At 39.3% G+C, this 24130-nt stretch overlaps 1 protein-coding gene across 2 annotated transcripts in view; it reads left to right on the forward strand.

Annotated features, from left to right (window-relative positions):
- Positions 1 to 22042, forward strand: part of PLA2G4A (phospholipase A2 group IVA) — a 136977-nt gene extending 114935 nt beyond the window's left edge. The window contains exons 15-18 of one of the 2 annotated variants that reach the window (XM_006089871.3): positions 851 to 1035; positions 9639 to 9834; positions 11542 to 11699; positions 21453 to 21710. In XM_006089871.3, coding sequence (XP_006089933.1) covers positions 851 to 1035; positions 9639 to 9834; positions 11542 to 11699; positions 21453 to 21584 — 671 coding nt within the window. In that variant the 3' untranslated portion in view covers positions 21585 to 21710. Of the gene's footprint in view, positions 1 to 850; positions 1036 to 9638; positions 9835 to 11541; positions 11700 to 21452 lie in introns of both variants that reach the window. The other variant, XM_006089870.3, reaches the window with a different exon arrangement.
- The last annotated feature ends 2088 nt before the right edge of the window (positions 22043 to 24130 follow it).

The following is a 24130-nucleotide window of genomic DNA, read 5'->3' on the forward strand; positions in this document are numbered from 1 at the left end:
ATGTGAGGATTAAGTAGCATCCTCATTTTTTTAAAAGTGCTCTAAGTCCAAGGCATAGTAAGGAGAACAGGGAACACACAATATAATTGCCCATTACTTTAAGCTGTCGAATCTTATATTTCTCAAACCTGCTTGATCATGGAATTCTTATTTTGTTTATAGAATATCTGGTAATATTTTGCAAAATTATATGCTTTGAAACATACCTTTCTGTCAATTTATCTAGAGGTTGGAACCATGGTGTTTAGCTACATGCCAGAGTTGGGAATTGGTCCACATACTAGTAATGATTTTCTCTCAAATGTAATCTTGGATGTAAAAGAGGATTATTTTCTTGAACTCCCATCACCTGGAGAGGTGCAGTGTGATACCCATTCAGACTCTGCCACTCCCTAGTTGTATCACTTGAGAGATTAATTTGTTCTGTCTTCTATTTATAGATTTCCTCTACCTCACACATCTGTAATAAGACTTAAATAAGATAATGTATGAGGTACTGTGTTTAAACCAGTAAAGACCCATGTAATGCTAATAGAGGGATCATGCTGCATAGCTTAGAATTAATACCAAGGCCTGAACCATGTACTTTCCATGCATTATCTTACTTAATCCCCCAACAACTTATTGGATAGATTCTTTTACCCTGATGTTACAGATGAAGAAACTAAGAGCTAAAGACAATCATTAATTTATTAATTGCTGAAGTTGGATTCATGCCCAGCTCTGTTTGTCTCCAAAGCCTAGCCATATGGAATTCTATCTTACGTGTTTATATAATAAATTATTTTTATACCCTAAGTAATGTTAAATGGTTGTTTAATTCATTCTTTCTTTTTTTTTCTTTTAAAAGATCCTGATGAATTTGAGCAAATATATGAGCCTCTGGATGTCAAAAGTAAAAAGATTCATATAGTGGACAGTGGCCTCACATTTAACCTGCCTTACCCCTTGATTCTGAGGCCTCAGAGGGGAGTCGATCTCATCATCTCCTTTGACTTTTCTGCAAGGCCAAGTGACTCTAGCCCTCCATTCAAGGTAAGAATAATTTATGTAGCATTCTATTATCTACCACACTAGAGGCCCGTTGCACGAAGATTCATGTAATAGGCCTTCCTTCCCCTGGCTGCTGGCACCGGTTTTCTTTCAGCACCTGGGCCAGGACTCAGGCCTTTGGTCTGGCTGCAGCGGAGAAGCCAAGCCTCTTCAGTCTTCAGTTGTCTTCAGTCTTCAGTCGTCTTCAGTCTTCACTCTGTGCCTGCATATGCAAATTAATCGCCATCTTTTTTTTGGGTTAATTTGCATACTCATCCTGATTGGTTGGTGGCCATAGCAGAGTGACACCAATTTGCATGTTTCTCTTTTATTAGTGTAGATTCCTTTGCATGCCTTGTGACTATCTTGATCCTCTTGATTCCAATTTCATATCTCATTAGCCTATTGTTAGGAGTACTCAATCCCTCTCCTGCTTAAAAGAACTTTTTAATGATACCCCTTCACCCACATTAAAATTCATAGTCCTGAGCAGGACAAGAATGATGCAATACATCTGAAGTTCAAGAAGCAAATTAGGCTGAGCTTTGGGAATTAGCAGGAAAAAGATAATTAAAACCATGTATTCTGTGAGAAGATAAGAGAACATAAAATAGTATCTTGAAGATTCAACAACAATATCAGGGGAAAAGGAGGCAGACCAAGGAAGGGAGTAATGTTATGAAAACCAACTGCAGATATTCAACAAGGAAGTTCTTGGTGAACTGGCCAAGAGAAGTTTCAATGGGGTTGTGAGCACACAAATCATACTGCTGTGACTTGAGGGATGAGTGGAAATTAAGAAAATAGAGACAGTTCTATAGACTATCCAGGAAGAAGAAGATGGACTGTATCTGGAGAACAGGAAAAGTGTGTGTGTGTGGAGGGTTGGGTTGTTAATAGAAAAGACTTAAGCATGCAGATGGCTGGGAGTCATTAATGAAGATGTTATTGAAGAATGGAGAGATGATGTATACAATAGAGAAGGTTACAGGGGTGAGGAGATGTAAAAATACAGCTGGAGAGTAGTATGAAAACATCCATATTGGAGCAAGAGGGAAGGGAGGAAATAATGGCTGTGGAAGGAGGTTTGTAGTTGGCCATGGAGAAAGGAAGTTAAGAAACTACTCATCTGATGACTTCTAACTTTGATAGGAATTAGTTATCTTTGTAGAATGAGAGGATGGGGGTAGTGAAGCCAGGGACATGGGGAGAATAAAAGTCTGCCTCTGAAGAAAAGAGAAAAAAAGTTCTGAATAGGCAATAGAGAAAGATTGCTGGGCTGCCCTGCGGCCTCACCCAAGTGAGACCGTGACTATTACCATTCCCTCCACCTGAAACACCTCAAACTGTCTTCAGACTCATCTTGAATGTTATCTTTCGTGACCTCCACCGGTACAGCTTTAGAATGAAATACTTAGTAAATTCTACGAATACAGCAGTTTTCATGGTGTACTGTCTGTTTATTTACAAATATATTTATACTAGAGACCCAGTGCACAAAATCATGCATGGGTAGGGTTCCTATCGGCTGCCGGCTGCTGGCTGGGACCTCCCTTCATTCCGTGCCGCCCCCTGGTGGTCAGCACACATTATAGCGAGCAATCAAACTCCTAGTCGGTTGAACTCCCAAGGGGACACTTTGCATATTAGGCTTTTATATATATAGATGTATGTGTGTGTTGCTTCCACTGCTGTGAACTCCATGGGTACTCAAACACTATTTGTGTGTTTTTTAATTGTGTATTTTGTCCTAATTGCCTTATAAAAGCCAGCCAAAATATATAGGAAACATTTTTGGGGGGTGAATGAATGAAATGCTGTAAGAGAGATGGAGGTCATCTACATTTGATACATTAGGAAATGGAAACTCATGAAGATGAAGTGAAATGGTCCATGATCTTGAATCAGGAAGTCAGTGATAACCTTTGTCCTCTGACACTTGGTTTCCTTTCTATTATACTATGATTAAACTGCTCTCAAGACTAATAATGGTTATAACTCTCTAATATTTATAAAACCTCATATTTTTAAAATGCTTTCAGTTTATGTCTTGAGCCCGTTAGTAGTATTCAGCCAAGTAGATAAGGATTAGTGAGATAAGTGATCTCTTCACATCCATAAATTAAATAAGACAACGGGCGAAAAAAGCCTAGCCCAGGACCTGCCTGGGGAAATGCTAAGTAAGAAGTGGTCAAGCTGGACCCAATTGCAAGGCTCCACAATGAGGACTGAATGCCTTTTCCCATCACCAGTTGCCTCTGTACACACTGCACTTGTACTTGTTTCTGCTCTGTATTCTGCAGTCAATGTTAAAACATGGTTCTTGATCTCCATAACATTTTAGCTTTGGGGGTGAGGGGAGAATTTTATACATAACATACATTTTGAAGGAAACCAAGAAACTTACTGTAAAATAGTTATTTGGGTTTACGTAAGTATTTAACAGTGCTTTATTTTTTAGATATAATTAATACGGTTTAGAAATTGATGAGAAATATGCATGAAGTCCATTGATAGGAGATTTGTATAAGTATACATTGGTGTGCATCAGAGTAGATGAGCAGGGAAATAAATGGAACAGGTTGGAAAAGTCACAGAGATGGTACAGAGATGGCAATGAGCACATCGGAGAACCTGGGCATGAGCTAATTAGAAGTGATAGAGATAAACCTCCCATTAGAAGGGCGTTAGGGGAGAATTTAAAATTGGATGATAGAAAAGAGAGACTCAGTGAAGGGTTTCCAGCAGAAAAATGACTTCATGAAATTGGAATTATAGGATGATTAATCTGAGAATGGAGAGTGGAGGGCAAAAGATTAATATTAAGAAGGCTTCACTGTAATCCAAGCATATGCTAATGAGGCACCATGCCAGAGTGGGTGACTATGAAAACCAAGAGCAGGCTGCCCTGAGCAGCAATGGGGAGGTAAATTTCAGTAGCTGATTCTGAGATGACAGCTTAGATTCACAGCCGTGGGCAAACTACGGCCCGCGGGCCGGATCCGGCCCGTTTGAAATGAATAAAACTAAAAAAAAAAAAAAGAAAGACCGTACCCTTTTATGTAATGATGTTTACTTTGAATTTATATTAGTTCACACAAACACTCCATCCATGCTTTTGTTCCGGCCCTCCCGTCCAGTTTAAGAACCCATTGTGGCCCTCGAGTCAAAAAGTTTGTCCACCCCTGGCTTAGAAGCTAGTTCTGGGGATAAGTAACTATTATTCATATCACTTATGGGAGTTTAAGAATGTCAGTGCCATCATTTTATATGTAAATCAGAGTTCCGCCACTTCTAAGGGCTGCTGTTGAAAGAAAGTGTTATTTATTTTTATTTTATGGTTTTATTGAATTTATTGGGGTAACATTGGTTAATAAAATTATACAGGTTACAGGTATACAATTCCATAATACATAATCTGTGTTCACAATACAATAGAGAGCCCAGAAATAAACCCACGTCTTTATGGTCAGTTAATATTTGACAAGGGAGGCAAGAACATACAATAAGGTAAAGATAGTCTATTCAATAAATGGCGTTGGGAAAATTGGAAGAAAGTTTTAGAATATAGTTTTGTATCTCTAAAAAGAATGACTGTAGTTTGTTAATTTGTAACTGTACTTTGATTCATTATTTCTAATTAAGAAGGATATGTGCTCATTGTAAAAAATTTGGAAATTTAGAATATATCTCAAGTGCTTGTGCTATTTGTAAACAACAGCTGCTGATATTTTGGTATTTTCTTTTAGTCCCTCTTATTATTATGTGTGTGTGTGTGTGAGCACCAGAGATCATATAGCTTTGCACACTGCTTCTTTCTACTTAAAATTATATCAGGAATTCTTTTCCCATGCCAGTAAAAAAATTTTAAACGTTATAAGCACAGCATGATTTTTCTATTGTGAATATGCAAAAACTTATTTAACAATGCTTTACTTTTTAGATATAATTAATAAGGTTTAGAAATTGATGAGAAATATACATAAAGTCTTTTGGAAGGAGGGGAGAAATTCCAATGTAATAACTGGATATATGCAATATGATTTTATTAAGGTGACTAAATCATGAATAATTTTCTATTTTTGAGACTGAAATATGAATATCATTTGTAATTAAAAAAAAAAAAGCAAACCATAGCCCGGCTAGTGTGGCTTAGTGGTTGAGCATCAACCTATGAACCAGGAGGTCCTGGTTCAATTGCCGGTCAGGGTACATGCCCAGGTTGCTAGCTCGATCCCCAGTGGGAGGCATGCAGGAGGCAGCCAATCAATTATTCTCTGTCATCATTGATGTTTCTCTCTCTCTCTCCCTCTCCCTTTCTCTCTGAAATCAATAAACATATTTTTTAAAAAGCAAACCATAAATGCTAGGCAAAATATTAGAACCATTAACTTTATTTCACAGCTACTATTATTAGCATTTCATAAGTATAATTTTCAGATCTTGTCAGGGAGATAGAAAATGATGGATATCTTGGCTTTTGATAAAGGCAACCATTTTATTTATTATATCTGTATTGTAACTGGCTTTGAAAGTTGATGACATCAATGTCAGTAATACTATTTTTTTTTAGATTAGTAGACACACACCCTAATAAATAGTTCAGATATAAAGAGCCTGGTGAATCTCAGTAATACTCTTATTATTTGATTTTTTAAAAAGCAGCTCTGTGTTTCACTTTGTCATTTCTTTTTGTTAAACATTTAATAAGTTAGATATATGCCATGCAAATTTAGCTTACCATTGGGGTCCATTCAGGAATTATTCTAATAGGATTATCCTTTAATGTTGGCCATGAATGTAAGCCAGGGTCTTTATCTACAAAATAATCAGATTGTGAAATTAGAAAAACAAAACAAAACACCTTTGGATCTTTTGAGAAACAAGTAAGGAAGATAGGAGAATTGAGAGCTTGCAACTAGATATTTTCCCCTTTCACCTTACTAAATTTTATAGAGAGTAATAGATTAGAGTTATTGTGCTGTAAATTATGTTATTGTACATTATGTTGCCATATATCTAGCTCAATTTTTCAGTCCTTTTTTAAATGCTTAATGAACAGAATCCAGAACAATGAGTTCATTCTCTTAAAAATAAAAGGAAAGAAAGAGGGAGAAAAGAAAAGAAAGAGGCAGTGAGAGAAGGAGAACGTGAAGAGAGAAGGAAGGAAAATTTGAGCCAGTCTTCACAAAATGAAGTATTACATATGTCCCCTTTTTCCCCCCATTCACCTCTTCTAGGTGTCCCCCCACCCCGCCCCAGGCCTTCACCATCCTGTTGTCAGTGTCCATAGGTTACACATATATGCATACAAGTTCTTTGGTTGATCTCTTCCTACCCACCCACCCTTCCCCTGCCTGTAACCTCTTAGTGAAGAAGAACTAACGAGAACTGCAAGATGTTATGTAAATTCTACACACAATTAGACATAGAAAATTATTTTCATGCACGTTGCTTTACAAATCTCTTGGATCCTAATACCAGCATCCTTTTATTAGAAATGAGAATGGCAAAAAACATAGAATAATGACTTCTAAATTGTAGTTTTTACCTTTTGTATCTTATGTTAGTTGCTTCAATAATTTTTAAAGATTCTGTAAATGTATTTACATATGTACACTTCATAACTTTCCCTAATCTAAAAATTGCTTTAAAATGAGAAACATCTTAGAAAGTGCATATCCTAGGTTTGTATAGAGAAAATACTCATTTCATATAAAGAAAAGCTAATTTATAATAAAAGATATAAATATATTTCTTATTTATAAATAGGTAAAATAAAACTATCCCATTCATACTATAGTTTAATTATATTTCTGTTATTTAGATTGTCTTCTGTCTTTCAAGATGTTTTATTAATTCTCAAAAACGAGCACAAACATCTTATAGAGTATTACTCTGAAGGATACTATCAAATTGTTATCTCCACAGAAAATAATTTCAGTTAGTACTATGTAAATTTCCCATGAATTAATCTCTGGAAATCTGAAGCATCTGAGGTGTCGAGTAACAACCAAGATGGGTAGTTATCCTAGAACACAGTTCTGGCATATCGCTCTAATTTGTGGAGCCACAATTTCTTTGCTCACTGCTTTCTTTTCAAACACTCTTTTCAAACTCATCTGCTCCACTCATAGTCTGTGTCATTGTTTCTGTCTTTACAAGCAGAGAAATGAGACATCCTAGAGGAGATGGTTTTTCCATCCTGTAATCTTTATAGTCACTGGTTTTAATCGCTTCCACATCAGGATCATATAAGGAAAGGGAAAGTTTCCATCACTTCCGAATTCCAGCGTGAAATATCTATCTAAAAATAGCCTGGCCTTTTACCTCATTCAATTCCCCTTTTCCTCTTTCTCCACACATCCACACATCCTTGGTCATCCTCTTGAGTCATGTTTGTAAACACTGGAAAGCTCTTTTTTCTTGTTGGTCTCACGCAATTGATCCACACTGTGAACTTTTGCTTTTATTTTGATGTTGAAGAGTCTTGAATGAATACCAGTGCTAGATAAGAAGCAACAAGCTGAGTAATTCAACTGAATGGGGAAAAGGAGTCAGTGATAAAAGTTTTCTCAAGTTTCAAGCAAGGAAGTATTAATATGCATGGGATTTTCAGTGAAATAGAATCAAACAGGAGTGGGCAAAAGTAGGTTTCCAGTTATGAGTATGTGAAACACAGTTTATTCTTATGTTATTGTTTAATGATTGTATTATTTTCTGTATGAACAACTATAAACCTACTTTTGCTCACTCTGTATTTAGTTGAGTAATTTCTGAAACAAATGCTTTAATGTACTTTAATGCTTGAATATAAGATTTAATATTAAATCTTTTGTTCTCCCATATGTTTATTTCTTTGTGAGTGGTTTTCAGGAAGAATTTTTAAATTCATGGCATTCCACAAGCATCAAGAACAGTGACAATCCAATGAAAAGGATATTTTTCTCTAAATTTAAGGTGCTATTTTAAAGTACTTCTTTTCTGCCCCAGGTGATTTGGCTCAGTGGATAGAGCGTCCCAGGTCAAGGGCACATGCCCAGGTTTCGGGCTCGATCCCCAGTAGGGGGCACGCAGGAGGCAACTGATCAATGATTCTCTGTCATCATTGATGTTTATCTCTATCGTTCCCTCTCCCTTCCTCTCTGAAATCAATAAACATATATTTTTTATAAACCTAAAGTACTTTTTTAAAAATAGAAATTACTGAAGTTTTGAAAATACATTAGCTTAGTTACTCCTCACAGCAATCCGGAGAAAGGTAATAGCATTAACTTTATTTTATAGGCTATGAAATGAGATGCAGAGAGATAAGGAAGAGGTGAGATATACATGCAGTGGGTTTGGGAGCCCATGATTTCAGGGATAGTGGATAGCCTGGTCCCTGTTTGTTTGGTTGTTTGGTTGTTGTCATTTATGATCTCCATTGTACCATTAGCGGAGTATCGCTGCATACTTCAGCCCTCAAAGAATTCTAATAGCAATCTTATGAGATATGTATTATTATAACCATCCTTATTTTATATTTGAGGGTAGTGAGTGTGGAAACATTCAGAAATGTGCCCAAGGTCCCATCGCTCACACTTGAACTCAGACAATCTGGCCCCAGCGCCTGTTTCTGACTTGTCCCACTCCCCCGTAAGCTGATATAAATAGAAATAAGTTCTGTTCGCTGCACCTCTCCGTGTTGATTTATATTCTCCAGTTTAAATGTAATATTATGTGTGTGTGCTTACTCATTGCCTTAGTCAGCCTCGATGCAGAAAGAAACTGAAAATCTTAGTGGCCGACAACAAATGCGTATTTCTTGGTCACGTTCCGTGTCTGCAGCTGCAGATCAGCTGCTGTGGCTCAGTCCCAATTGTCTTCTCATTCTGGTGGGGAGGTCTAATCCTCTCCCCAGGAAGGGAGCCTAGCGTGTGAAAACAATCCCACAGTCCTCCCCGCTCCTGGTACCTCTGTACCGCCCACGCTTGGCCACTGCGCATGTAATGATAACATGGCCAGAAGCTCAACTTGTTGTCATAAACAGAAACAACCACGCCCCCTCCAAAAAAAAAAATACAAACAACTACCAAAAAAGTCAAGCAGAACAACTCAACTATTTTTGTATATATAAAAGTTATGATCATTTGTTGTGTGGAAATGACATAGGTAAAATATTTTTGCATATATAACATTTATTAATTATTATTAGTTGTGTGTAGATGATATAGGTAAAAATTCAGTAACAGGTTCATTGACTCCTGAGGGTTAAAAAACATTCACAGGGCTTATACATGCCCAGAATCCATACTATTTTTTTCTCTTGTAACAATTACATCTATATAATTTCATTCAGTTCAGCTCATTCATAAAATTTCCAATGCCTCCTATGGAGCTAGCCGTGAATCAAGAATTAACCTAACAGGACTGAGGTTGTTCACGGAGTGCTTTTAAGGTTTTTGAGATTGATGAGCTTCCTGGGAGGAGGGTCCTGGTTTGTCTTAGCGAGAAGCACAGTGCTAGCACATAGTACACACCTAGTGAATATTGAATGATGGCCAGATCAGCCGAACAAATGAAGACCGAAACTTCCCAAATGCATCTTTCCCTCTCTTCCATAGGAACTTCTGCTTGCAGAAAAGTGGGCTAAAATGAACAAGCTCCCCTTCCCCAAGATCGACCCTAATGTGTTTGATCGAGAAGGACTAAAGGAGTGCTATGTCTTTAAACCCAAGAACTCTGATATGGACAAGGATTGCCCAACTGTCATCCACTTTGTTCTGGCCAACATCAACTTCAGAAAGTACAAGGCTCCAGGTAGGTGGGGAATAGGTTGTATTCTGCAAAGGAGAAATCTGGTAAAGGAGCAAGACTGATAGTAAGCTGGTCCACACTGGCACTTGCTGTACTGGCTGTTACAACTTTGAATGCTTCCCTTCCCTTGATGAATAGCTGCTATCCCGAGACCCTCCAGTGTTCCCCATCTTTCTCACTCCTTGATCCCCTGGGTTCTTCACCGTCCAGAAACTGGAGGGTTAATAACTGGCTCAACTAGCTCAGCAAAATCTCTGGGGCTTTACTCCCAAAAGCCCCAATTATGTTTGCTGTGATTGGTTGGGGCCCTTATCATAAGGGTTTGTTAAATATTTTGAATATCACCATTTAAGGGAGCCCTTATTTCAGAACAAATCCTACAGAGGTTCTGGGAATTTGAGCTGACCACAAGATGAATGTAATTGAGCAGGACAACATGGCTTTCATTCATGTTGCCAGGTTATATTCCATAGAAAAAGAATCAAGTTCAAAGCAAGTCATCCTGTCGCACCACAACTTGAGGAGCCATAAACTCTTTAGTATCCTGGAAAATATTGATTAACCAAAGGAGGTCTGGGGATTGACAGGCAGGATCCTGAATGCCTAAAAATCAGACTATTTTTAGGAACAGAATATATATAGTTGTAAAAAAAATAGTCCTGGAGGACTTAACAGGGGACCATGGAGAAGAAAGTGATCTTTTTCTAGATGGTGGAGGGAGACAGAGAAAGGATCGATAGGGATGGGAGTTTTTATGACTCATGTTCTTAAACAGTGAGTGGAGTACTTGAAACCTATAGAATTTTCTATCGCTGTTAATTCTCAAGGCTGATTAGGGGATTTCTGTGGCATGAAGGCAATTAGATAGTGTTTGGTTTTGGGTTCCCCCAAAAGCTGATTCTGAGCAAAGGATTCAAGTGCATATAGTGTGTTTGCGTGAACTAGGGAACTTTGATAAGGAACTGACAGCAAAAGATGTGTTAGAGAGTCGGCTACGAGGAAGAGGCTTTATCCTGCTGGGAAACGCTAGGAAATGGAATAGAACTTATGCTGCAGAATCATCCTCCCCCTTACACAGGAAGAGGCAAGGGAACTCAGGTGTTTAAAGCCTAAGTCCTTGAGTCTTTGGTTGACTGCTGTCTGGGAGGAGTGATTTATCAGTGTTTCCAGCCTTGTGCTAATGAGCTAATCAGACTTCCACAGTTGGGGGGGCGGGTGGGGGCGGGGGGGGTAGAAGGCCCTTAGGCACAGAGGTGCAAACCCTGGCAATTGGAAGTTGCCCAGTCAAAACACAGAAGTCCTCACCCAGGCAATATGATGGGGACACAACGGTGTATATGCAGATTACATGACCTCAATGGGGGCTCCCCATGTTATGTTTATGACTCTTTGTATGTTTTATTCCAGTGATGGCGAACCTATGACACGCGTGTCAGAGGTGACACGGGAACTCATTTTTTTGGTTTATTTTTCTTTGTTAAATGACATTTAAATATATAAAATAAATATCAAAAATATAAGTCTTTGTTTTACTATGGTTGCAAATATCAAAAATTTCTATATGTGACACGGCACCAGAGTTAAGTTAGGGTTTTTCAAAATGCTGACACGCCAAGCTCAAGAGGTTCGCCATCACTGTTTTATTCCCTGGGTTTTAGAGATGTTTTGTAGTTTTCCAAATATCCCACTTGAGACTCTTTTGACATTTAGGTGTTCCAAGAGAAACTAAGGAAGAGAAAGAAATAGCTGATTTTGATATTTTTGACGACCCTGAGTCACCATTTTCAACCTTCAACTTTCAATATCCAAATCAAGCATTCAAGAGGCTGCATGATCTGATGTACTTCAATACTCTGAACAACATTGATGTAAGTATCTCCTCCAATCATTGACAATGTCAAATATTTCATATCACATGACCATAGCAGTACTTCTTTTTAATTAATTAAAAATAAAAACAAGGTTTATGAATGACACCACCCAAATTGTACCATTTTATTTTTCATGAATTATGAACCCTATAAAATTCACAAATAAGAAAATCAATGCCTCCACCTGGTCAGAGCCTACATTTTATACTATTATTTTATTGGCGGGTTGGTTAATACTCAGTCTCTTTCCCAGATATCTAATGTATTTGTCATATGACAAAATAAATTAGAAGTAGGAAGAAAAGCGATAAAAATAAATGTAAAAGTAGGAAAGTGATCATAACCAGAAGAGCAGTTAATGAATTTTAAGTGTCTTTATTTTTCTGGATCTTAGGAATGTCGCCAAAAGTAGCAGCTTTCTCATTTTTTAGCCCTTGAGATATCAAGTATGCTTTGATTTGGAAACTTTAGAAACAGATTATTCTCTTCAGTATCATTCTGATCATTTGTATATCTGCTGCTAAGATGCTGTGCCCACGTGTGAAATTCTTTAGTTGCTAACTCACCATGAAGGAACACTGTTGTGTAATTGGAATCATGTTGGCTTCTTGTTCCAAATCATAGTGTCTGCAAAGTTATAATCAGTTGTGAGCCAAAGTTCATTAGCCCGATTGGATTTTGCACATTCGAAAATAAGAAAACAGAGAAGAAAGAAGGAAATTAAATGGAGAGGGAAAAGCATCATATATAATTTGCCAATCTTTTTGGAGACTGTGTGAATGGCTCAAAAGAACACACTGTGTGTGGCTGACTGTTCTTTGTATCTGAGATTTAATTGGGTTTTGTGAGCTGATAGACTCCTGGCACATCTAGTTTGCTTGTTTGTTTAGTTTGGCCTGAGACTAGTAATGATCAATTATGTACAGTTATACTGTAATCTGTTTATTAATCAATACCTTTAACTTTTGTAAATGTAGGAAATTTTCCCCAATAAATTTCAGTTCCTGCAACTTTTTAAAAATATATTTTTATTGACTTCAGAGAGGAAGGGAAAGATAGAAACATCAATGATGAGAGAGTATCATTGATCAATCCGCTGCCTCCTGCATGCCCCACACTGGATATTGAGCCCGAAACCCGGGTATGTGCCCTGACTGGGAATTGAACTGTGACCTCCTGGTTCATAGGTTGGCACTCAATCACTGAGCCATGCCAGCTGCACCTTTTAAAATGCTTTCTTGTTAGCCCTTCATTATGAATATGTGATAATTAATGTAGAGCGTGCTTAACAAATTTTATAGCATATGTCAGTTTCTAAATATATTTATTCCTTTTTTATCTCACAAGCAGTGGACATTTGAAATCCCTATGCTACATTATTTCTGTTGCGATGATGAAAATATAAAGAATATTAAGAGAAAATCAGTACTTTAATCTATGGTTTATAAAGAGCAAACATTTTCAAATAGAGTTGTTTTATAAAACCCCTGCAGTTAAAAGAAACTAAAGGATCATATCAGAGTAAAACTATTTTTCTGGCATGAAACCAATAAACTAAAAACTAAATATTCCTTGGGATGAAATATATTATACTTGACAAGTTACCCTCAAATGGAAAATAATATATTGTAGGAATATATAAATTCCTTATTGCACTTGAGAAAATAAAAGATACACACACATATGGGGGGGGGGCGCAAAAGTAGGTTTAAAAAAGATAAATAATACAAAAAATAATAATAATAATAGAATAAACTGTTTCTCGTACTCACAACTATAAACCTATTTTTGCCTACCCCTGTATATACATCTCTATGTATACATGTGTGTGAGTATATATGTTTATATATATACTAGAGGCCCGGTGCACAAAAATTTGTGCACTTGGGTGGGTCCCTCAGCCTGGCCTGTGCCCTCTCGCAGTCTGGGGCCCCTCGGGGGCCCCTTCCCCTGGCTGCTGGCACCAGTTTTCCTCCAGCACCCGGAACCCAGGCCTTCGCTCTTTGCCGGGAGGGGCTGGTGCGGTGGGTGAGGGGCTTAGCTCCTCGCTGCTCGCCGTGCGCGGGCCCCGGGGGCGTGGTGGAGGCCGGCGCGGTGGGCTTCCCTCTTTGCTCTTCGCTTGCCACACCGGCCTTTGCTCGCTGCTCCTGCCAGGGGCTAGCCGGCTTTGCTCCGTTGCTTGGCGCCTATGTATACAAATTAACCGCCATCTTTCTTGGCAGTTAATTTGCATATCGCCCTGATTAGCCAATGGGAAGCGTAGCGAAGGTACGGTCAATTACCCTTTTTGTCTTTTATTAGATAGGATATATATATATATATATATATATATATATATAGCTTAAACATCTGTATTTCTCTCATTGTTTTCAGTTCTGGTTTATATAAAACCTGCTAAACTATTTGCTATAAAAAAATGATATAGTTCTATTTATATATTTTACAAACATTCTTCAAAGTGATGTTTGACAGAGATGATAAAGTTAAAGCCTGAACAAAAATTAACTGAGTTCCCAGGTAACTGTCCTGCCTGTTGATTCTTCACAAACCATTGAATTAAGTAAGTTTTCATTGTTTCCAAGAACTTTCCCTGTGCAGCATGTATATAGAAGCAAGGTCACGGGCTTTATATCATGTTTAGATCTCAGACAGGCTACTTGGGTGACTTTGAATAAGGTACTTAAACTTTTTGGGCCACAGTTGACTCATCTCTAAAACAGGTGTAGCAGCATCTATCATAATGGCAGTGGTGAATCTTTAATCAAGTTATATATGAACAGTGCCTGACAAACAGAAGCTGCTCATTAAATGGGAACCTTACCTATGTGTGTCTGTATTCTGTACCATGATGGATATACCTCAAGATCTTTGCCAAGCCCAGAATTAAGAATATAAACTGGCCCAGCCAGCATGGCTCAGAGGTTGAACTTTGATCTAAGAACCAGGAGGTCATGGTTTTGTGTGTGTGTGTTTTTTTAAAAAAAAAATTTTAAATTGATTTCAGAGAGGAAGGGAGAGGGAGAGAGAGATAGAAACATCAATGATGAGCGAGGATCATTGATCAGCTGCCTCTTGCACGCCCCCTACTGGGGATCAAGCCCACAACCTAGGCAGGTACCCTTGACCAGAATCGAACCCTGACCTCCTGGTTCATAGGTCAATGCTCAACCACTGAGCCATGCTGGCGGGGCCAGGAGATCATGGTTTGATTCCTGGTCAGGGCACATGCTTGGGTTGCAGGCTCAATCCCCAGTGTGGGATGTAAAGGAGACAGTGATCAATGATTCTCTTATCATTTATGTTTCTATATCTCTCTCCTTCTCCCTTCCTTTCTGAAATCAATAAAAATATATTTTTTAAAAAAAAGAGAATATAGGCAGGTCTGCATAAGTAATAGCAGCCTGGGCAGTAAATAAATATTGTTTGAATGAATAAATATAGGCTTCCTCTTAAATTATATGACCATTGAAACTTGTGTTCAAGTAATTCCTGGGTGTGTGTGTGTGTGTGTGTGTGTGTATGCATATGAGTGCACCTCACACCACACCCAGGTAAAACTTCCAGTTTTCACTGACATTTTCTCTCTCCCTTGATAATTCTTCCTTGTACCTACTTTTTACTGAAAAAACGTATTTTATCAGAACCACTTATTCTTCTTGATAAGTGATGATAAAAAGCAACGAAACTGCTGGGGTAGGATGCTGGAGACTCCATCAGGCTCAGTCATTAGCTAAACCGCTCATTCCCACACCATTTGAATAGAGCAGGTTACTAACCCACACCAGCAGCACACATTTGCTTGCTGTGGACTGTCGGAGCTGCTTGAAACTGGACACGGCATATAAACTCTTCTCATGCAGAGACACTCGACTGCCAACCCCTTATGAGGACACTTTTCAAGTTTGAGGCCAAGGCAAACTTTCATCTTCAATTCACATGCGGGCATAAATTTCCACACTGTAGAGGCTACGCTGTCTCTGACAGCTTTATGCTTCTGCTGCTGCGTTTTTTCCTCAGAGGTCCTGGCTGGCCCGCTCTGGGGAAGCTGGATTCCTGAATTCCATTCATCTCCGGAAAGCCTCTGCTCTGCCTGTGCTCACTCCGTGACAGCAGCCTGGGTCCGTTTTTGGCGTCAGGCTTCTGGCTTACTCAACCTTCCCAGATTCCTTTCCCCTGTGCGTCACCTGAGTGCTTGCACCCTGGCAGTATTTCGTGCAACCTAACATACGGTGACTTCTACTGGGAGACGTGTGGTATGTGGGAAATGCGGAGCCTTTGGAGTCAGACCAAACTGGGTGTTCCGATGCTTGCTTGCCGCCTCTTGGCTGCGTGATCTTGGGCATGTAGGTAAACCTTTCCAAATTTTACCTTCCCCGTTTTTCAGGGGAAACAATGCTACCTGTCTTACAGATCAGGGTGAGGATTAACTAAAACAATATCATTTAAGGGCATCTAAGAGACACTCAATAAACTGAAGCAGCTAATGGGATAATGACAATAATTGTTATCATTGTTCACAGTACCTTCTGCTCTTAACTATAGATGTAAACCCATGGAAAACAATGACTTGTTTTCTTTACCTTGCATCCTCCAGAGATACTGAGCACAATGCCTGGCACCTAAATTACTCAGTAACGTTTTTGTGAATGATTTTTAAAATGTCATTGACTTATCAGCAGAAACTGATGAAGAATTTAATGTGTTAGGAGGAGGGGATAGCAAGGGCCAGGATACAGCCTGGAGGCAGAGCTCCTGACCATGGAGAATCTGCACAGAGTGTCTGCCTGGCCAGGGAGTGGAGCCACCAGCTCTGTTCATGTACCACTAACTTTCATCTGGAGGGAATATGACCTCTGGGATCTCTAGGACCTAGTTGATTCAGCCATCACAAGAAAATGTACTGCTATGCAGTCCCCCTCATTCAATTTATCAATTCGATAGGCACGTTCTATGTTGTGTGTGAGTTTATTCAGCATATGTCAATAACGATAATAATGAGCTTTTAAAATTTGTTTTCAAACAATTCTATAAGGTGCTAAACATTAGATGCTAATTAAAAGGAGGAAAAGCACATATCCAGAAGTATTGGAACTTCTTAATTTGATATTTCATCATCATGATGAGTGTCTAGGTCAGGGGTGGGCAAACTTTTTGACTCGAGGGCCACAATGGGTTCTTAAACTGGACCGGAGGGCCGGAACAAAAGCATGTCAATGACGATAATAATGAGCTTTTAAAATTTGTTTTCAAACAATTCTATAAGGTGCTAAACATTAGATGCTAATTAAAAGGAGGAAAAGCGCATATCCAGAAGTATTGGAACTTCTTAATTTGATATTTCATCATCATGATGAGTGTCTAGGTACAAGTTAAAGTTTTTATCTTTTCAAAAATAATTTAGAAGCTTTAAAATATCATGGCCTAATATATTAGGCCCAAATTCATCCACCTTTAATGCTTCCTGTAATCTCTTTCCATCATATTTCTTCATTAATTCAACACATTTATTGAGTATCTACTGTGACAGGCACTGTTTTAGGAAAGAGGGGTGTCACAGTACACAATACAAAACAACAACAACAAAAATACAAGGAAGTTTTGAGTGCTTCATATATTCCAGATGTTTCCTAGATATGCCATGACCTTCCATCTTCAGCCTTTTTATAAGTTATCCTTCTACTGAGAATGCCCAGTCTTTCCACTCTACTGATAAAATCTTATCTGTCCTCTAATTCACCCCAAGACTCATTGTCCCCATGAGTTAATCCTTATCCTGTTTAATTCAACCTTTAATGATAACCTTCTGTGGACTCATTAATTTTACAAATATTTATTGTTTCCCTCCCATGTTCTAAATGTGGGGGTCAAAAATGATGAGACATAAAAGGTCGCTGCTTCCACACCAGTATTCATTGGGAAGGCAGACATTAACCAGAAAATTCTCAGTAATTTAGACCAGTATACCTTCGTGTATTTTTCTATATTTGTAATTTTTATTTCTTTCTCCAAATAAATACTGTAACTTCCTCTTTGGGCTCATTTTTAATTTTTCTGTTGTGATTTAACATTTGCTTGTGGATTATTTCCAAGCTCACTGTTCTAAATATGTTCCTTTTGGGGAGAAGATCACATTTTACATATTTTCTTTTCTTGTTCTCTGCCCTTATTGCCGAAGATTTAAATGTTCTGGAACAACACTCAGGAGGCTAGTGAATGGCACAAGTGAGAAATGACACGTGTCAGATGTAGGGACAGGCAGTGGGGATATAAGGGTTAATGCTAGGGTAACTGGCAGAGAGGATTTGGAATCTCAATGGATTTCAGGGGTGAATGAAAGAGGAAATTAGATATAAACACTACTTAAGAATGCTTCTAATTATGAAAAACCAGGAAGATTCAAATATGACATATTGCTTTTTGGGGGGCATCAAGTTGTATCATGTATCATGCTGGAAGTTTTCAATTTAGCAATAGATATAGTGCTAGGTTTAGCCTCTTTGGTTTATATCACACAGAATTATAAATCATAGCATATTGGTGTTTTTTGCAGTAATCCGAAAAAAAATCTGGTTAATGGTTTTATAGTATTAATATGCCACCTAGTGGTTCAACTTGCACATTCTCATTGCATATGATTTGGGTGTCTCTGAATTGTGTAAATATTAATTTTAATTTATAAAAATGTCCTGTTTCCTAGAAACACCTGCCAAGGTCCAATTATGGTAAATGCACTAACTATTGATATTGATACTGCTGAAGTTTTGTGCTCATGAATTCATGCTAAAGGAATCGACAGTCTTTATCAATATAAATCTCCCCTTTAATCTTTTATAGGTTAAAACTTTTCAGGTGTTTGGAAAGGAAATAGCTGATTTTTATTTTACTTGGTACTTCTCTGTAATAAGAGTTGATGCGTCTTGTGCTGCTGTGTTGAAGGAGAAACCAACTGAAAACTTGGTGATTTGATCTCCAGAAAGGAAGGGAGATAATTTTTCCTTTAAAAAATTTTTTAAATTGCAGTTGAAATAGTATTTTTGGTGTCTGTGTGGCTTCTTCTTTATAGCCTTAGTTCTAGGAGTTCCCTTCAGCTAGTCTTCAGATGTTTCTCCAGGTTGATTGTTCTATAAATTAGTTGTAATTCTGATGTGGTCCTGGGAGGAGGCATGTACAATGTTTACCTACTCCGCCATTTGACCAGAAGCACAGGTGGGGAGATAATTAAAAGAAGGTGTAGTAGGGCCCTTGCTGAGTAACTCATTTGATTGTCGTCCCCATATGCCAAGGTTGTGGAGGTCAATCCCTGGGGTCCCCAATCAGAGCACATATAAGAATCAATCAATGGCCCAGCCAGTGTGGCTCAGTGACTGAGTATCGACTTATGAACCAGGTGGTCGTGGTTTGATTCCCAGTCAGGGCACATGCCTAGGTTGTGGGCTCAATCCCCATTAGGGGCATGTAGGAGGCAGCTGATCAATGACTCTCTCATTAATGTTTCTATTTCTCCCTCTCCCTTCCCCGCTGAAATCAATAAAAATATATTTTAAAAAAGAGAATCAACCAATGAATGCATACGTAAGTGAAACAACAAATGGATGTTTCTCTCTTTCTATCTCTCTCTCCCTCTTTCTCCTTTTTTCTCTCTCTCTCTAAAATCAGTTTTTTAAAAAAGTGTTTAACAGAAGATGTGGTAGGACACATTTGATCTCAGAATTGATTTGCCGACTTTTACCAAACAATAAGCCCACTATTGGCTATACATACTGATTTTGTTTCTAGTAAACTTTATAGCTTCACATCTAATTTAAAGCTCCTGATTGTCCTCACATATGTTCAGCTTGAAAACAACAACAAATAGACACTAGTTATGGAATGTTGCCTATGTGCCAGGCACTGTGCAAAGTACTTTTTATAAATGATCCTTAATCCCTACAAAGTCAAGACTAGTCTTATTATTCCCATTTTAAAGAAGAGGAAACAGACTCAAGAATTTCAGCTAATTCCCCTTGATCTCACGTAGCCAAAAAGTGTTGCTCCTGGAGGCCCATGGTCAGGTCTCCTTCACAGGCCGGAAGCCTCTTCTGTTGCAATAGGATTAATTGTGTTTCCCTTGCTCATGGGTAAATAGGGTCAGCAAATATCTTCTTTAAAGACTCAGTAACATTTGAGCCCATTTTTCCCAGAAGACAATTATCCAGACAGGCTGGGCAGTAGGTTTACAGATGTTCATATGGAAACAATACAATAATAAATAATAATAATACAAGAATAAACTCTTTCATATACTCACAACTGCAAACCTACCTTTGCCCACCCCTGCATATATAAACTTAAAAATCATAAAGCAAATAAAGGTGTCACATTCCTGAGATAAACTCCTTTCCACAATACACCTGCTTGTTGTTTCAAGTTGCTGTTAGAGAACAGAGGAGCCTGCCCATCAGGCCTGACATAAAGTCGTAGAATATTCCTTGCATGTTACCACCGCCCAGGTCACACATCTCTCTTCTCCAGGCATTGAACCCGGCTTGTCCAGAGAGATTGGATGTGGGGATGGGAAAGCCCCTCTGTGCTCACCCCTCCAAGGCCAAGTGGGCCACACCAGCTCTGGGAGGGGGGCGCCATGGGATCCTAAACTGCTCAGACTAGCCACGTATTGCTCCCCATGGTAGAGGGCTTAAAGACCTGTGGATAATACCTCAATGTTGCTTAGAGATCCTGGGATAGAGACTAAAGGGGATTGTAGGCTATCCCTGTGTCTTGTCTCTGTGTCCTGAAACTTCTATCTCGGGGTCATTAAGATGAAATCCTGTAGTCCCATCCTGGGGAATGGGCCTTCCTGATGGTGACAGGGATCGAAAAAGGCAGCAGAGCCAAGACTGCAATCCACGCCTCTCTTCCGAGGCCCATTCCCATCGCTCTGCAACAACTTCTTCAGCCAAATCCCAAATTTTCCAGAAGTTTCTAACGAAGTTAACTTCATACCCGAGAAGCATATGATAATCGTAATAGTAGTTCTTAGAATTTGCAGTCACCATTCATTTGAGTATATGCAGAGAATGTTCTGAATAAAACATAGCCATCATCAATAAAAACTTCAAAGCCCAGCGTTTTCTAGATAAAGGACAGCCATGTTTTATAACTGTATCTATTTAACTGAGGAAGCAGGGCAATTCGCCAGCAATGCCTTTTCATTAGGCTTAGGGGAAGTCTAGTACTTCCCTGGCTCTTCATTTCCATTTGTCCACTAACTAAAGAACCCAAATTCTAGATTTAGTAATTGCTGTTTCTTCCCTCTTATCATCTTCCCAATGGAGGACAGAATGAAGCTAAATTTACTGTGTTAATACCGAGTATTTTATTCCCAATTTTTAAAAATTGTTTTATTGCTTAAAGTATTACAAAGAGTATTATATATGTCTCCTTTTTTTCTCTCTCTCTTTTTCTTTTTTGTTTTTCTCCTCCCCTTGACCTTCCCCTAGCTTTATTCCCAATTTTATCAGCACAAAATCTGGAACATTCCCAGGATAGTTTTTCTCTGGTAGGAGAGGGAAGAATGTTTGAATATGAGCTTAACAAGAATGTAACAGTGAGATGTTGAATTTAAATATATACATATATGACTCAGAGATTTCTTTCTCTATTTTAAAAATAATTCTATAATAAGATTAATGGGATTTTTGTTTTGAGCAATCAAATGTTTAAATGAGTTAAGGGCAGCACTGATGATACCCCTTTTGCCTCTATTTACAGGTGATAAAGAATGCCATCCTTGAAAGCATTGAATACAGAAGACAGAATCCATCTCGTTGCTCTGTTTCCCTCAGTAACGTTGAGGCAAGAAGATTCTTCAACAAGGAGTTTCTAAGCAAACCCCCAGCATAGTTTGTGTACTGGAAAGGGCCAGCAATTTCTGATGCTGAGGCAGTTTGAAATCCCATGACAACTGGACCAATAGCACAGCACAGACATTAGTACTAATTATAAGGCTGATTGATACTCAAATTTGCAGTTATTTATATAAAGCTGCATGAGAATAATACCCTTATAAGTTTGTTAGGTTAACAGATGATGTTGATTATGTAAAAATATACTCAGCTACATTTTCTATCAGTATGAATTTCCTGATGCAAATGTAGGGACATAGACTATATTTTCAGACATTCCTCGCCAACTATGTTATGTGTCCTATTTTTATAATGTGGTTTCTGTTTAGAATATTTAACATGTCGATCTCAATAAGTTAGACTTTGCATTGTGTGTGAGTGTTATTCACTGACTGGATTCATGCCACAAGACAACACTATTTTTTATTTATATATGCATTTATACATTTATGAAATAAATTCATTTGTTTGCAAATTAGCATGCGGTAACTGAGTGTTATTATTTTTCATGAGATATTGCACTGTTGCTACGAAAGATCTCAGATTCATGGCTTTCAAACATAAAAGTTGTTCATCCTAAATTCAAATGTGAAACCTCTCATTTTAAATCAGTTTTTTTTCCTGTGTATAAATTGTTGAACGAATGGTACTAGTATATATTTATTCAGCAAGTAGAAAAAATGTAACCACTTCTAGTTAAACCCTTTACTTGGCTGATATTATCCTGGACTGTGTGTCCTACAGAAAGCACCAGAGGAACATCCAGAAGAGTGGCAAGGGCTGAGTATGCAAGGCTTGTCTTAGGGACGGTCTGTATTGCAAGAATAAGGGCTTCCTCCTTCTTCCTTTGATTTGTCTTTCTTTAAGCTGGCTAATCATTTGTCTTTTTTTTTTTTTCTTTCACCTTTCATTCACATTTCCACCCATGAGGAAAGACTAAAAACAAAAATAAAGAAGGAGGGAACACTTGAAAGCTCAATTCTTTCATTGGTTGACTTATGCACAGGACAAATGAGTGCTTACAACTGTTCATCAGGCACGTTGCAGGATCTGGGAATACAACAGCGGACAAACCTGACCAAAGCGCCTCTCTTCAAGGACCTGGCGTTCTAGTGGAGGTGACCGACGATAAGTAAGTTTCTAGACTGTTAGAAGTGCTAAGGAGGAAATTAAAGATGGGCAGGGAGGAGTTGGGAAGTGTTGGGGTGTGTAATTTTAAATGAGGTCCTGGGGAAGTTCATAATGAGAGGGTGACGTCAGAGTAAAGATGTGAAGAGGCAGGAGGGGCAGGACCTGCAGATGCTCAAGGGAACTGCATACCTGGCAAGAGGAACGGCAAACGCAAACGCTCAGGGGTGGAACACCATGTTCCAGGAACAGAGAAGAGACCCATGTGCCCTGAGCAGAGAGGGTGACGATTCTTTGCGAGTTAATTATATGAGCGAAGAGTTTGAAAGAATGTATTAAATTCATGACATGCTATGAGCAGGAAAAAAAAAAGAGGATTCTAGCCTCAACCTGTTATCATGGTATAATCTTAAGTATGAGGAGACAGCGAATGAATAAATCCAGTAAATTTCTTTTTTGTCACTATCATGGGCTCTTGGGGGAAAGCAGGCATCTACCAATGTCCACGGCTGTACGTACACAAAGGACCCCATCACCTGCAGCCAGATATCTCAGGACTCACAGCCTCGCTTGGTGGGACCGTGGGAAATGCAACTGGAGACAACAAGGAGCCCGGGTTCGTGGAGGGTTCTGGAACCCGTTAAGCAGTAAGTTCAGATGGGGCCGGTTGTAGCCACTTGCTGTTGCTGCTCCTGATTTTCGGGGTGGGCCCCTCCACACTGGACTCCATGCAGGTCTTTGGAGCCTGGCCCAGCTCCACCCGCCAGGCCTGGTGAAGAAGTGGGAACCCCACACGTGCCTGGAAGCCTAGCTCAGGGTGACAGGAACCTGGAACAGGGCGCCAGTCCCGAGAGGCCAGGTCTCAGAAGCAGGGTCTCGGGAACAGGAGGCACTTGCCTCATCGCAAACCCTCACCTACACAGAGGCGCATGTCCCCCTGAAGCAGAGCTGATGGATGCCGGGGCAGGACCAGGCAGGCTGGAGGGGAGGATTCTAGAAAGAGACACTCGGAACCCACAGGCAGCAAGTCCAAATGGTTCTGATTGTCCATCACGTTCAGCTTCTGCCCCTAAGTGTGTTCGGGGAATAAACCTCCCTCCACAGTGCAGACGATGCAGGAGGCTGAGGACAGACCCCGGCTTCACAGGCCCGGAGGGCCCCGCCCGCCCGGTGCAGGGAGGACAAGGGGACCTGCACGTGCGAACTGCACATGCGCCAGCCGCTTACGTCAGCGTCACCGACCGGAAGCCGGCTTGGGTCGGGTCGGGGCAGGCGGGGCACGGGAGCAGGAAATGAGATACATACACGGCATTTTATTCACCTGCCTCCAAGCCCTGAACTACACACATGCACAAACGCCCTCTGGACACGGCGAGAGCAAGGCCGGGCGGCCCGCAGTTCCCGTCTAATGAAAGA

The sequence above is a fragment of the Myotis lucifugus genome, unplaced genomic scaffold (genome assembly GCF_000147115.1).
Source record: "Myotis lucifugus unplaced genomic scaffold, Myoluc2.0 scaffold_65, whole genome shotgun sequence".
Taxonomy (NCBI): domain Eukaryota; kingdom Metazoa; phylum Chordata; class Mammalia; order Chiroptera; family Vespertilionidae; genus Myotis; species Myotis lucifugus.